General features: G+C 38.0%; 3 protein-coding genes across 4 annotated transcripts; 1 reads left to right on the forward strand and 2 right to left on the reverse strand.

Annotated features, from left to right (window-relative positions):
- Nucleotides 1-3,233: 3,233 nt before the first annotated feature.
- LOC125215603 (plant-specific TFIIB-related protein 1) lies at nt 3,234-6,206 on the reverse strand. Its single transcript, XM_048117062.1, has 3 exons — nt 5,593-6,206; nt 4,642-4,800; nt 3,234-4,133 (listed from the first exon to the last, which is right to left on the reverse strand). The coding sequence occupies exons 1-3, from the start codon at nt 6,163-6,165 to the stop codon at nt 3,360-3,362; spliced, it is 1,506 nt and encodes a 501-aa protein (XP_047973019.1). The 5' UTR covers nt 6,166-6,206; the 3' UTR covers nt 3,234-3,359.
- A 1,519-nt stretch (nt 6,207-7,725) lies between these two features.
- On the forward strand, nt 7,726-10,688 carry LOC125215602 (vicilin-like seed storage protein At2g18540). Its single transcript, XM_048117061.1, has 5 exons — nt 7,726-8,025; nt 8,100-8,281; nt 8,356-8,436; nt 8,782-9,084; nt 9,161-10,688. Exons 1-5 carry the CDS (start codon nt 7,767-7,769, stop codon nt 10,520-10,522), a joined length of 2,187 nt encoding a protein of 728 aa, XP_047973018.1. The 5' UTR covers nt 7,726-7,766; the 3' UTR covers nt 10,523-10,688.
- A 128-nt stretch (nt 10,689-10,816) lies between these two features.
- Nucleotides 10,817-15,009, reverse strand: LOC125215604 (probable protein phosphatase 2C 80). 2 transcript variants are annotated; one of them, XM_048117064.1, is made up of 5 exons: nt 14,856-15,009; nt 14,209-14,708; nt 13,035-13,338; nt 11,336-11,485; nt 10,817-11,242 (listed from the first exon to the last, which is right to left on the reverse strand). In XM_048117064.1, the coding sequence occupies exons 2-5, from the start codon at nt 14,646-14,648 to the stop codon at nt 10,961-10,963; spliced, it is 1,176 nt and encodes a 391-aa protein (XP_047973021.1). In that variant the 5' UTR covers nt 14,649-14,708; nt 14,856-15,009; the 3' UTR covers nt 10,817-10,960. The 2 variants fall into 2 exon arrangements, with proteins under 2 accessions (XP_047973021.1, XP_047973020.1); XM_048117063.1 differs by having other exon boundaries at nt 13,035-13,353.
- Nucleotides 15,010-16,075: the final 1,066 nt, after the last annotated feature.

A 16,075-nucleotide genomic window follows, 5' to 3' on the forward strand; every position in this document is an offset into this window, starting at 1 on the left:
AAATGTGAGACATCAGTCAATGGCCCACATTTGATATGTGTTTGCACAAGTCAATAGGTGTTCTTACTTCTTATCCTTATGATTCAAAATGCATGTGAAAGTGAGTGGTCATGTTAGTTCCACCTCGGCTCAAAAACTCCCTAAAAACTGAAGGCATGGTAGCTATTTAACTATTACTAGTATAGTAATAGTACTGTACAAAAGTTGGATCCAAGTAAGTCTCGTAAATTTTAAAAATAATTATAAATCATAAAATTATTTTAGGTTTTTCAATTATAACATTTGTAAAAAAAATGATTTTTTATGATTTTCAAACATCATTTTTTCGTGCCAAAAAAAAAAGAATAAATCAGAAAGAGGTGGAAAGAAATCATCCTTATTCAATGCATATAATGTGGCAAAGCCAAAAATTATTGTTGGGGATCCAAATTCTTGTTAATATATGGGGCATTTTGTTGTCGTTGTCATCATATACTACTACGCATACATTTATGAGTGTATTTCAAAGATAATTATGATCTTATAATTAGTTTTTAAATAAATTTATGAAAACAACAAAATATAAATAAAAAACAATAAATAAGTAGAGAATATAAAAAAAAACAGCTAAATCTCACTTAGTAGAAGTGACGGAGGTGGAGACTGGAGACCATTGCCCAACATAGGATGCATGCTATTCCTAAATATGTTTTTTAATATTGTCTCCCTCCCAAACAATTATGAATTTTAGGTACAACGCACATTTTAATACGAAATTGGTAGAATGTAAGATAGATAAAAATAAAAAGTCATTAGAGTATTGTTAGTAGAGAATGAATCTCATAAGAGAAAAAAACTTACAAAAACTTGAAGTTGACTAATTTTATGGGACAAAAAAAAACCTATTCTTATGGGACGAGGAGTGTACTATACTAATTGTTCAAATTTCAGGTATGACCATGGCCCTCCGGACGAATGTGGCTTTGCCACCGATATTAGAATCACAAAAAAATATCATTTTATACACGTGACATAATATTTAAAAAAAATGATACGTACTCCATAATTCAATATGGATTAATAAGACTAATTAGAATTGGACCAAACCTCTAAGTTAAATGACTCATCTCAAACTATATTGTTCTCTCTCTTCTCTCATCTCTTCTCTCTTCTCTCGAAATGGTTCTTTCCCATTTTTTATCACTATAACACTTTTTGTTGCTTTTCATCTTGTTGTTGGCTATAATCATGGTTTTGTGAGCTGTCACTAATAGATTCTCGTTGACTGGGATTGAATTAGGCCTCTCTTAATTTTTACCTTTGGAACAAAAAGGAATGAAAATGGTAAGAAAATATAAATAACGTGTGGGTGTATTAATGATTAACCCAAGCTAGGGTTTAACTATTTCATTTTTAAATCCTTTTTATAGGATATGGTTGTAACTCCTCCGTGAATCGTAAGCTTTAGATAAATTCGTTATATTTGACTTCCACCATTAACAATTAAAGTAAACTTAAATATTGGAGTACTAATTAGTTTCATGTTGTTTGATCCTGACATGCCAAGTACATCATTTTCTACATCATTTTCTAAACAGCTAATTACCTGTATTCGATGTCCCAGATTAAATGAGTCATTCGCCTAATAGTCAAAACAAATACTCACTTGGAAATTAATGTAATAAATATTGTTACATATAGTTAGTACCCCATAAACTCTCATTTTAATGTAAAATGTGTAGTAGTAGTTAGAACACTGTATACGTCATTGTATCTAGATATACTAAAATCAATTGTGTATTCGACCAATTAACACAGAGACACATACACATATAGACGTGCATAATTTCATTAGTCATCAACTGCTTAAAGAGGAACTCAAACTTTTCTATTGGAAGACAACCCCTACTTCACTACGACTATCACAATAGGTTAATTAAATACTTAAACATCAAGTAAAATAAAAACAAAAGGAACCAATTAAGCCACGTACAGCAAGATTAGTCTCCACAACCCAAAGCAAGCAATCTCTGCACACTAGTATATTTAATATTTTCTCTAAATAAAAAGAATCTAACGCTGTCTTAATTTAGTAATTATTGCATTCTTCCAATGAAAAGTTGGTAAGTGGCACACTAACCTCCCTTCCTTTCATGCCATCCCTTACTTAATTGCTATATACTCCATATATTTTGGTGTTTTTATTTTATAATAATGCTTAGAAAAGAGAAGAAATAAAGCTAGCTGTCTATCTATTCTCTTCTAAAAGGTTCTACCATATTTTATGTGCACATGCTTTGCACTCACTTACTAAATCAGGTGAATAATATTTGTAGAATAGATGTACGTGTTGTTGAATGGGAATGGCCATCTGTATGAAAGCCTCAGGTGTCATACATAGATCCGAAGATAATGGGGTGCAAATTGGGAGCTTTCTCAACTTTCTATGAAGGCTATATATATATAAACACACACACACATGCATTAATCCATGGCTAATGGTGGTCCATCTATATGTCGGACTTTGTCTCTAAGTTGTATAGATATATCTTACACAATCCAAACCAACTAAATAAATCATGTTTTTGTCTCCAACTCTAGATCAACATGTTATGCCTAATTGAAGTAGACCATGCATGCATATTTCACTTCTCGAGCTCGCTACGCCACGTTTCGGTAACTTCCAGAGTCTTCTGATTTTGCCTCGATGTTTTTTATTAATTTAAATACATGAGCATAGTGTTCTTTTGATTTTCTCCACAATCAGCCGTTTCTGTTGGCAATGAAACAAAATATAACTGTAACAATATGTCACATCGATATAAAGAGATAATTGAAACCATTGTAGTACTATAAGTATAATGGGTTACCATTCCTATCACAAATTGGTTTTAGGATAGAACCGTATAGATTTTAATGAATTTTGATTGAATTATAGTAACTTGCATGCATATGGCATATTACAAGTATATAGTATGCAATGTAGAATAGTATTAAGCGATGTGGTGGTGTCTAAATAAAATTTCAGAGGTATCTCTCCTTGTGCGGCCCGTATCTGTTTATTAGGTACTCTTTTTCGTCTGTTATTATTTGGACAATTGGGTTTAGCCCATTTGTTTGTAAAAGAAATAAATAGGTATGTGAAGAATTGAGGAGAATGCGTTTTGTTACTAAAATAATTTCATTTTCTCCCTTTCATCTCATTATTTTTTAATATGACCTCTATTACTACAATTTACAATACAAATAGCCAATTAGACCAAAACTTCGTCCAGTAGTTTCTTTATTGCCAAGATACAGATCCAAATCCCCCAATCCAATTATACAATGGCCGCATCATTTTGAAGCATATATATAAGTACAGAAACCAATAAGCTATACTAATTGAACTTATCATTTATATTTGGTGGCATAAACCCTTTATCTACCAAATCTGATCCTCCCTTGTGAAGTTGCATAAACTGCATTGCTGCAGTTGTTGGAGGCTGAAAAGGCCACGGCACAACACCAGCAGCTAAAGCAGGGGGAGAAGGAAACTGAGCGTGTCTCAGGGAGCTAGAAGCAGCCGTTGCATCTGTATCTAATCTTTTATCTTCCCCAATATTGCATTGTAAATCAATTTCCATATTTTGAGTCGAATCGGGTCTCTGAGTAGAAGAAATTCCAACAGGAACCTGGGGCTTCCAGAATGGTGTTCCAAGCATTGCTTGGTTGTAGGCTCTGTGGAAACTCTCTTTGCTTTCAGAAGCAGCACTCTCTTTGCCTTTGGTCTGAAGGGATGTGCCTAACGTTTCAGTGGGTTTTGTATGCCTGCTCTCGGTGTGCTTTTCAAGGGGAGTTCCTTCAACTAGATCACCTCTAGATGATGATAAGCGCCCAGAAGAAATAGTGGCTGTTGGAAACGCTTTCTCTGGAGGAACAACCGGATTGTAATTTGATGGGAGAAGATCGTCCCAGTTTTCCAATAGCTCTTTGTAAACTTTCCGCAACGTGACTTCTGTAAGACCCGTAACCTTGCAGATTTCAGCTTGTGTCTTGCGCTTATCTTCCAGCTGACAGGCCAAATAGATAGCAGCTGCAGATATGCTTATTGGATTTCTGCGTGTGCAGAAGCACTTGTTGATCACAACCTCACCAATGTGTGTTGCCAGCTCCTTAAATGTTCAAGAGCAACAATTATGGGAAAATATATACGGCAATATGGGAATAATCAACTACAAAAAAATTAACCCCACAGAGATACAATCATACTAATGTGGAGAAAAAGATCGTTAAATCAAAGGAAATGAAGCATGAACCTCTAAACAACAATTGTCTAGATAATTAATGCTTACGAATGTGGAGAAAAAGAGAGTTAAATCAAAGCAAATGGAGCACCAAAATCCATCTTTTCTTTTCCTTTCCTTTTGATGTATACGAAACAAGCTTGGACAGTACTTAATGACAGCACACTTTGCGGTCAAGCAACTTAGAGTAGTTCTAACACACAAACTGTATGAAATCTTATGAGCATGCAGAAAGTAGCTTCAATCAAACAAAGTATAAGGAATCTTTAAGAAACAGACTAAAACAAATACCTGAGGGAATCTTATGGGCATGCACAACTTAGCTTCAATCAGACAAAATATAAGGAATCTTTAAGAAGCAGATTAAAACAAGTACCTGAGCAGACTTGTTGAGCTGGAGAAGTGTACAAAACCTCGGCATGTGTACAGATATTGAATTGCTATTAATAGGTTGACTCAGTTGTAGAGCTTCTCCAAGTATCTTGATGTACTTCCCTATCTCTTTCTGCGGTAGATTTGCAGCGCTCGATATTTCCTGGAAATGAATTCAACACGACAATTTAGGAACCCGAGGGATACAACAAAATAAAACTCCTGCTTGTTTACAGTGATCTAAGACACTCTACAGCTCGTTTTCCCAAATATTAACAAATTTAGGAGCTAACACGAGACAATCTACTGTTCTTGGCTCCAATGAGCAGAGAAGTCAAACAGTCAATGGGGTCTTTGGACTGGTTCTGAATATGATTGACCAATCACACCAAGCCATGTGTCCATTTGTAATGGTCACTTTCTATCTATGTGATCAATGTATGTATCTAGATTATCCGTTAGCATGTAGTCTCTTTTAAGGCGAAGGAAGTTTTATAACTTGTGTTCATGAGTTGCAGGTGCTTTCCATTCTCAGAGGTGTGTTTCTTTACTAGTTACTGTAAATAAGGCAAGCTCAGCAACAAACAAAGTTGAGATTATGGTTGTTTTTATATCCATTCCACTTTTTTCGATCTTTTACCATGCAAAATTCGCAAAACAAGAATCCATTATCTACTATACTATAGTTTAAATAAGAGAAGTTCAGCATCAAATAGACAAGTATATGTTTGTTTTCATTTCTATTCCACTATGCAAAATCCCCCAAAATAAAGCTTGTTTAACGCATCTCCAATGTCTACTAGCACTTTCCACAACTGTAGATTATCTATAACAATCAAAGATCACCATTGTCCTAGCTTTTACAAAATTTTTAAAAAAATGCATAAACCTAAAAAACAAAATTGAAATTCCACAATTACAATAATTGCAAAGACGAACAACAGAATCCGATTACCTGCAAGGTCCTCGGCTCCTGAGCTTCTCGGATGGCCTGCACGAGCGCGGCGGTGGCGAGCGCCTCAACGCTACGGTTCCTCAAACAAGTGGCGGAGGAGCAATCCCTAAATAGCTGAAAGGCGTGGTCCGATATATCACAATCCAATCCGAGAATGGAAGCCACATCGATAATCTGCAAATAAGCCCTAAGGTTATCAACGACGACGGAGGGGCCCGAAGCGGTGCCCTGCGACGTCGTTTCGAGGACCCGCTCAAGCTCGGCGAGGTGGCCGGCGAAGGAGAGGGAGGAGTGGGCGAAGACAGGGTAGGGCTCGAGGGACCAGGTAGAGAAGGCGGTGATGAAGCCGGTGGGCTCGAAGGGGTCTTCGTCGTCGGTGAGGGTTTTGGGGAGGGGGAGGTCGGAGGTGACGAGGCAGAGAGGGGTGTCGTGAGCGCGGAGGTGGAAGAGGTGGTGCGGCTGAGTCTGGCGCTCATCCACCACGCGGCCGCAGGATGCGCACTCAGTGATGCTCCGGCCTGAGCTGGTGGTGGCGCACCGCCCCTGCCCGGAGGAACAGTAAGGGCAACGCATTTTGGGGATTGGCTAATAATTGTACCTTATTTTTTGTAATTTGATGTTGGGGTTTAACCATTTTCATCTTACTTCTAGTCGCGTTAATGAAATACAGTCAACTGAGTTTTGACCAAATTAATGAGTTAACTATCGATCTAATCAATTATATTAACCTAATCACTTTAATATTAAAATTTATAAAATATTTTTCTTATTTATAAAATCCACCGCAATCGTCCACCATATCTCCTTCATTTAGGGCTCGTTCACTTCTTCCTATGTTGAAAAGTAAGAAATGAATATTGACTTAATTAAAATAGGCTGATCCTACTAAGCAGGAAATAGTCGAGGGAGTTTGTTGTTCCATATTTAGTTGACAATTCCATGCATTCAGACGAATATGTCCCTATCATTTTGCATTCAGACGAATATGTTGACTACCCAAGATTATGTCCTCACCGGAGTATGGCCCCACCGCTTAGCGGCCAGATCTGAGACTGCACACACAAATTGCACTTGTTAGATCCAACTTTATTCAAAAATGGTGAAAGGGGTATACACGTAGAATCAAGGATACCGATCAACTTTTGTACGCGTAAACATTGTTGTAAGCGGCAGAAATCTGTGGATCTTTGCCGTCGCCTCTTCAACAGCTTCCGAGGGGTGCAGTGTAGTGAGAGAGAGTATCCCCAAAAAGGCAAACTCAAAATGCAGACGCAATGTGTGAATGGAAAAACCCAAAATTTTGAGGGATACTTCGGTAAACTGCCCACCAATTCTTGTCCACTGTAGCGGGAGAGAATTCCAATATCAAGTGGGAATCGTGAAACATCTCGTGCGAAAGTCTTCATGAACAGTGCGGGCCGGAGCGGAAATCGAGGGTCATGCAGAAACATCAAATGAACACCGAACTAGCTTTATTGCCATGATTTGACCCCATTTCTGGTCAATTAATAAACAGTGAACGAGCCCTTATGTTCTTATTATGTTCCATTATTTCTCAGAGCCGTTTCTATTATTCAATCTTACATCCTCCTAAATCTTATCTTTTAAGAATTTATTGTCAAGATTTGGAATTAAAATATAAGCATAAAAATGATTTAATATTATAATTCAATCAAATATTGGATTTATAATTAAAAACTCCAATTCCACATTTACAATTCTATGATATCAAAGGAAACCTAAAAATGATAATTATGAGGCAAAAAGTTATTTGGTAATCCAATCAAAATTTATTTCTTATCTTTAAGTCTTAACAGCTCCCTTATCGCGCTTTTAATCTTTTTTTATTTCCACTATTAAATACAGTTAAAGTGTGATTAGGCGCGCTTTTAATTTTTTTTATTTTCACTATTAAATATAGCAAAAGTGTGATTCGGACGGAGGGAGTATTCAACTCAGACAAAGGCGAGAAAGCCTATAAAAATCGATCTGATGGGCCGGCCCAATAGATATACAGCCATGCACAGACAACCTCTCCGCGTGGCATGGCTCTCTCTCATGCAGAAGCCACGTATCCCATTCCCCCTCTCTCTCTCATCCTACATCCAAACAAAACCTCAACTCTATTCAATCAAGCTCAACCCAAGCCAAGAGAATTTTTCACTTCTTCAAAAATGAGACCCATTTTGATACTAACATTTTGTGTGTGGTGTGTGATTGCCATCACTTGTAATGCTAATGAATATGAAGAGGAAAAAGAAGGGTTTGTGGTTAGAAGGGAAAATAGGAGGGTTTTGGTGTCCACCGAGAATGGGGAGATTGTAGGCGCTCGTGTGGGCTCTTCCTATCTTGTTCATTTCTTCACTATGGATCCCAATTCACTCTTCCTTCCTGTTATTCTTCACTCCGACATGGTTTTCTATGTCCACACAGGTATACTATCATTTATTTTATTTAGTTAAATGAGTTGAAAATCAAATTAAATTAAAATGGTGTTAATTAATTAGGGAGTGGGAAGTTATTCTGGACGGAGGAAAGTGAGCTTAAAAGGGCGGATTTAAGGAGCGGAGATGTTTACAGACTTAAAGCCGGTGCTGTTTTCTTCATTGAGAGCAATTTGGAGACAGATACTCAGCGCCGAAAGCTTAGGATTCATTCCATCTTCTCCAATTCAAACATAGATATTCATGTATAATAATATCTATACTCATTATTATTATTATTAATTCTTTTATTTTAATATAATGTTTTGGAATTATGCAGGAGCCGCCAAGTGAGCCTTACTCGAGCATCCGCGATATGGTTCTTGGCTTCGACAAGAAAGTGTTGCAAGCAGCTTTCAAGGTGGATTTCTCTTTACTTATCTAAAATGGAGTATATATTTTTACCATAATACTAATATAAAATCTGAAAATAAGTTAATATTTCAAAGTACTATAACATTTTATTTTCACATTCTCACTCCCTACGTTGCATAAACATTATTTTACTTGTATTTTCAATTGCATTAAGATTGAAATAGTATATTTGAACAAAAAGACTAAAAATATACTCCATTTTTCAACTTTAGCTAATAGGAATATTTATATATTGATTATTAAGAAAATGACTATTTTATACCATTGCCAATATTATTTTGTTGGTAAGCATAACTAGATGTGTATAAAGTTATAAACCTTTGATTCTAAGGTATGCGATGAAGCAATAGAAGAGTTATTGAGCGGAATGAAGCCACCGGCGATAATCCATGGAGTTTCCAAAAGTGAGAAAAGAGCACGGGAGATGGAGCAAAAATTCCTAGGAAGCATTCTCGGTAGTGACATATTCGGGTTGAGCAAGAAAATGGGAAAGTCGAGTACAAAATTGTTCAATCTCTTCAAAGAGGATAAAGATTTCCAGAATCGCAACGGCTGGAGCACGACAGTGACAGGGAAGAGGCTCTCTGCATTGAAGGGGACCAACATTGGCCTATTCATGGTGAACTTGACAGCGGTAACTCACCCACCTTACTGTGTCCACTATCGGTATCGTTGTTTATGTATATATGTTACTGACCTTAATATGGCAGGGATCCATGATGGGGCCGCACTGGAATCCTGTGGCGACTGAGGTTGCTGTGGTCGTGGAAGGGCGGGGAATGGTTCGTGTAGTGTGTCCGAGTGTTTTGAATGGGACGGGATGCAGTGAGATGAGGTTCGAGGTTGAAGAAGGTGACATCTTTTCCGTGCCAAGGTTTTACCCAATGGCTCAGATGGCTTTCAACAACGAGACGTTCGTATTCATGGGGTTTAGTAGCTCTGCGAAGAAGAATCATCCTCAGTTTTTGGCAGGGCAGGCATCGGTGCTACGGACCTTGAGTAAGGATGTGTTGGCAACGTCGTTTAACGTGGGGAATATGACAATGGATCAGCTGTTGGATTCACAACAGGAGTCGGTCATCTTGGGGTGTGTTTCTTGTGCTGAGGAGGAGTTGAGGATATTGGAGGAGGAGAGGGAGAAAGAAAGAGAGAGGGAGGAAGAGGAGAGGAAGAGGGAAGAAGAGGAAGCTAGAGAGAGGGAGGAAGAGGAGGCGAGGGAGAAGGAGGAAGAGAGGCGGAGAAAGGAAGAGGAAGAGAGGGAGAGGGAAGAGGAGGAGGCTAAAAGGCAGGAAGAAGAGAGGAAAAGACGGGAAGAGGAAGAGGAAGAGGCGGCGAGGAGGGAGGAAGAAGAACGGAGGAGGAGGGAGGAAGAAGAGGAGGCTAAGAAGCAGGAAGAAGAGAGGAAAAGACGGGAAAAGGAGGAGGAAGAGGCCGCGGCAAGGAGGGAGGAGGAAGAACGTAAAAGGCGGGAAGAAGAAGAGGAGGCTAAGAGGCAGGAAGAGGAGAGGAAGAGACGGGAAGAGGAGGAAGAGGAAGCAGCGAGGAGGGAGGAGGAGGAACGAGAAAGGCGGGAAGAAGAAGAGGAGGCTAGGAGGCAGGAAGAAGAGAGGAAGAGACGGGAAGAGGAGGAGGAAGAGGCAGCGGCAAGGAGGGAGGAAGAAGAACGTAAAAGGCGTGAAGAAGAAGAGGAGGCTAAGAGGCAGGAAGAGGAGAGGCAAAGGGAGGAAGAGGAGGAAATGGCTAGGAGAGAGGAAGAAGAGAGGCAAAGGCGGGAAGAAGAGGAGGAAGAAAGGAGGAGACAACGAGCAGCAGCTAAGAGAGAGCAAGAAGAGAGGCGAAGGGAGGAGGAGGCAGAGATAGCAAGGAGGGAGGAAGAAGAGAGACAGAGACGCCAAGAAGAAGAAGAAGAAGAAAGGGGAAGGGAAAGGAAGCAAAGGCGAAGGGAGGAAGAGGAGGAACACGAACACGAAAAGCAATGGAGCGAAGAAGAAGAGGCAGCGGAGGAGGAGGAGAGGAGAAGGGAAGAAGATGAACGAAGAGAAGAAGAGAGAAGAAGGGAGAAAGAGGAATGAGAAGAGCAAGGCGGAGGCCCATGAACATGAAAATCAAGATTGTGATGTCCCAACTTTTGTTGCCTACTACTTGCAAGGGAGGATGCTTGTAATTTTAAAATAAAATGGGTTGCATGTTTTTTATGGAATAAATTCTAACTTGAACAAGAGTGTTTTCATCTGTTTACTTGTTGTGATGGGTTTTCTCGACACCAACAGTTCCCATCTCGAGGTTAGTCTAACAGCATAAACTGAGAATTGGTACAAGTTGCATTGCCAGGAATACTGTTGCCTATTTTTGCCGAAGAAATTTCGTAAAATAAGGAACATCAACTTTATTTTTTTGCTGAAGAAAATTTATCTGATAAAGGGACATAACTTTATCCGAGTTCATACAATGTCTTATGCCGAAATACAACAGCGAGAACCCAAAATGATTTAGAGTGCTAAGCAAAATGTTCACGAGACATAAGAGACGACAACAGTCAGATCGTCAAGTTTACCGCCATAATACGTATACCCAGCTTCTTGAGCTGCAGAAGAAAATGGAGTCTGATGTTTCGTGTGCAGTGCGCGTGCGCGTGCAACATCTGCAATCTTCTGTGCTGTATCGCTGGGGCTGAGTTGTTGTTTAACTGCATCAGCCACAATGGATGCTACCTCTTTAGCATACAAGTTGTCGAACAGGCCATCGCTTCCTGCAACAACTACGTCTCCAGGCACAACCGGTATCTTGAAAACCTGACGTTTGCATAAATATAATGTCATATTTACTAAATTACAAGCAGATGAAAATTGGGGTGCTGTAATGGTAAAAGTTCCTTTTGCACTCACCTGACCAGAACTTGGTAGGTCTCCCTGGTTTCCTCGTTCAAGTTGATATGTGAAGTTGAAACCATGTTGTTGCACAGGTGATTCGAATATAAGGGCGCCATCCCTAACAACTATAAAGCCACTATCTCCAAGATTAATGGCATGGAGATCCTGCTTAAATGGAAAAATCTTTTAGAACACATCCTCTAACCTTTCTACAACAAGATATTGCATATTGCTTCCTAGACTGTGATCAGTTGAAATTGAAAAGAACTACTCATGATGATAAACAACATGACTGGCTTCATTCCACATGCTATATCAAAAGTTCCACATATGGAATTGAAATTGACAATGTCTATATTTCTGGAATCTTGATAATGTCTAATTAATAACCTGTTGCTATTGTTTCTGAATTATAACCAGCTGCAAGTCTGTAACAGTTACTGCAAATAATTTAGTTTTAAGCATGTAACAGGAATTGAATTCCTAATTTCCTCAAAAATAGCTTCTAATGTATGCTGCAAGTTTTCCTCTGATCATACCAACTTTTTTGAGTTCTCTTCCTCTTCTAAATGTTACAGACCAAAATTTCAGGATAGGAAACTATCCGAATAGATCCCATCTCATTGAATAAAAAAGGACGCCAATTGTTAACTAAAATTACAATTAACTAAGCCTACTGTGAGTCTGACAATTTGCTATTTAATCAATCAAGTGCATAATCTAGGTAACTTAAAAAATATGTTACAAGTCACAGGTTCAGTTTACTGGAAAAAACAACCAAACAGAACTTCAAAATTCAGTTTTAGTTCAATCAAGGCCTTAGCAAAAGTTTGGTTATTTTGGTGCATTTTTTTGGGGAAAATCTGTTATTTGGTTATCGAGCAAACCAACAAAATGCTCACCCCCACTCTCCCCCAAAAAACAAATAAAGAAAAAAGCCCTTAATAGTTGAGTGCCCCCAAAAGAAGGTGAGTAGGTCATCAATGATCCTCCTCCCCTATCCATGACCTTATTATCTCCATTCACTATTTCCACACCTTCCTTCACAATCCCAAAACAAACACCCATTCCCAACCTACATTCCCCTCCCTCGATCAATTTTTCACCCACGACTAAACGCAAGTATAACAGAGAACACATGCATAATATCGATATAATATATACTTCTCTCTTGCTCTTTATGTGTGAATGTGTGTATAGATAAGTCATTTCTTGCTTTTATTTATATTCTTTTATTTATTGATGTAAAAAAATTGCGGACTGATGGATAGTAATTGAAGATATGAATGGCTAACAGTTAGCAAAGTAGTCATTTCAATCTATATAAGAATTAAGGAATAAACTTTTTCTCATCCTTAATTCTCCATCTTCCTCTATGTACTTATGCAGAAATTAAATAATCTGCTAAATAGGAAACCACAACGTGATGATGACAGTTTCTACAATCACCCCAACATTTAACAAGTCCTGAAACAAAGAGGCAGATTACTTAGAGAAGCACACACATCTCTGATAACATCCTAAGGCAGCAATGCTTCTGTATCACACTCAAGTAATTCATATAAGCAAACTGTACCACATCAATGTGCCATTAACCCTCTATTGTTTAAAACATTATTTTGACAGAGCTATGGTACCAACATTTCCAAAACGAGTAATTGTTGAGGTAAAAGATTATGATAGCAAGTCCACATTTTATATTAAAAGTTCAAACCTGGTTTTTGAGGGCGATAATGCAGGCTGTTGATGAACCCATGGCATTAGTTGCAGCATGAGCTTTTTCCAACACAGAAAGGGGATCAATGTCATCTGGAACTTTACTAATTGCTGCAACCGCATTTGACATAAGCTCACGTGCATATATTCCTGCATTAACACCAACATCTGCCCAACCACCAACACCATCGGCAACACCAATTACTTGCTTGTCGACACAGATAAAATGAGCATCCTCTCCTCCTGTAGCTACTTTATCTGGATGGGGAAGGTAGCACGCTCCAGAAAGAAGCTTGAGAGTGCTGTGGATTGAAGTCCTTTAGAAGTTGAGCATTATCAGTATCAAATATCGAGCATAAAAATTGTCCATGCTGAAAAAAACTGCGAATATTCCTTGAAAATCAAGTGTTGACAGTAATTATAACTTTAACACTTATAAACAACATATAGCATTTCAGCCCTCTTGTGAGACCTTCACTGATTCACTTATCTATCAAAATTCATGATTGGCTTCAAGCATCACATGCTGTATCATTTATTTATTAAGAAGAAGGTATCACATTCATTAGCCAAGGAGCATCATATTAAAATTTCACAACACTACGTTCAACTTTTACAAATAGGCTGATGTCCAATCAATTGCAGTCATACAAGCAACGCACGAAAGCAGCTAGGAAGTAAAAAGACCAGAGGATGAGTGGCGAACAACTTTGTTCTCATTAAGGAGTTCAGGCACAACCATGCAGCAAAAATTATACAAACACATTTCATTCTGTGCTGAATTTTAGAGATAAAACATAACAGGAACTCATCAGCAAGGTTAGCTTCAATTCAAACCCCTGAACAGAACTCAGGCACCCTCTTCCCCAAACTTGTAAAGTTACCAATTAATTTAGAAATGTGTGGCGTATCAAGACATAGATGAAATGTCAGAACCCTATCTTGAGCCCCACAACTAAGCCAAACAAAGCATAAAAAAGTAAAGAAAAAGCCAACGAGCACGCCGCAATTTTTCTTCAATGGAACGAACCAACTATCTAAATCTCAAATGCACACTCATGCCAGTGAAATAACTCTGTTCCATAATTCCACCAAAAAAAAACTGAAATGATTCACATCAGCCAATGCAGGTTCAAAACAAATAAACCAGAACAAAAAAAAAAAACACGCACTCCTTGTCCGACACTGCAACAATTGGAATCTCTCCGGAGTGACATGAAGATGAGAAAGTACGGATGCTTTTCTGCTCAAAATCAGCCATTAACCATCCTTGAACACCACCATTTTTTCTTCCAATTGCCACATTTGTCAAGCTCAATTTAGCTCTCCCACGTATCTCAGGACTCCTAGTACCGAAATGCACGCCACCGGGCTTAGCAGCACCCGATAAACTACCATAATTTGACACTAAGGTATCAACCACAACTTCCGCAGGAGCTACTATGGAATAAGTGGACATGCTTTGTGTACAAAAAGATAAACTACTGCTGGAACAATTCTGAAAAAAGAGGGTTTCTATGAAATGCAGGGGTTGATATTGCTTTACTCTTGCAGCTCTCGGGAGGCCAAAACAAAAGGCAGTATTGAGATTCGAGAGCAATCCCATTGGCATTCCTTTCCCCAAATATTCACTCAATTTGCGGCACTCATTGTGGAATTACATATACATCAACTGCAACCAAAAGAAAAGACTTTAAATTTACCATTCAACTTGTTGAAATTCAAAACAGAGAGAGGATTCAATGCACAATTTGTTTATTAAATCTGCAATTAAAATTGCAAGGAAAGAGGATGGTAGTGAGTTGGGGAAGAAATGAACCTTATGAGTGAAACTTCATACCCAAAATTTCAGAAGCAGAATTATCGTTATGGGAAAATTTAAAATTATTGTGAAATTTTGATGTGGTGTGTCGACGGCGGCGCTCACAACACAGTCACCGACAAAACCCAAGCCCAACTACACATGGTAGACACAAAAGCCCATTTTCTTTGTGGACTTGTCATATTTATGAAAGGCCTTAATCCGATTAGCAATCTGCATTTGCTTCATTTTTCTAGCTGCAACTTATTCAACAAAATTTTGGATGATTTTTTTAAGGCAGTAGAGTTGGAAAATAAAAGGAGAGAGGGCGAATCATTGGGAAGATCATAGGGGAAGCAGAGAAGGTAGAACCGAATTCAGATTCTCACGGATGAAGAAGACACGTTTCTGCTTGTTTGCTTATTAATGAAATGGGCTATAAGTATTTGGGCCTTCTCTATCATTAGAAATTAAATGAGGAGGCTTCTTTATCCAAATGTGATGAAATTTATTCAATTAGATTTGATTAGAGATTACTCAGGATAGTTATTATGTTTATAATTTCATTTTATAATCAATAGTTCCAATCTATCTTTTTCTAATTTATGATAAATCATTAAATGATTATTAAAAATATTTAAATAATGTCCTTTATAAATACATGTTTAAGTCAAAAGACAAACAACTAAAATTCTGCAATCTCCATTTATGTTATCCACTACTAGAAATCTCATTTTACTATTATTAAAAATTCAAAATTATAAATAGATCTCATATTCCAATAGTATTTTATGATAATTCATATTTTGTTATTAATTAAGTACTCATTTTAAAAATGGTCTAAAAAATAAAAAAATTAGAAATTTTGTGCAATTTTTAATCTGACACGAATATGATTTTTCCGGCAAAAATTAATCCTATGTGGCAGCAGTGAAACACATTTAAACAGATGAATTTTTACCACTGAATTTCTAATATTTTCACACCTATACCTACGAGGAAAAATATTTAAGGTCCAATATTTTTAAGCTTTAATATCCTTGAACATTGATAGAATCATTATATTAATGGTTTAGAGAAATTTTAGCACCATGAATAAATCTGCAGCTTCTGAAGAATGTTCGATTCTTCTTTGGGTAATCAACAACCCTCAACGACCGAATTTCTCTCCTAGCCTCACACCATCGCCACCCTAGCCTTTGTGTTGTACGTCATCCGGGCTCCGGCCCCCCGTTAAT

This window comes from Salvia hispanica, chromosome 3, assembly GCF_023119035.1.
Source record: "Salvia hispanica cultivar TCC Black 2014 chromosome 3, UniMelb_Shisp_WGS_1.0, whole genome shotgun sequence".
NCBI classification, from domain to species: Eukaryota; Viridiplantae; Streptophyta; class Magnoliopsida; order Lamiales; family Lamiaceae; genus Salvia; species Salvia hispanica.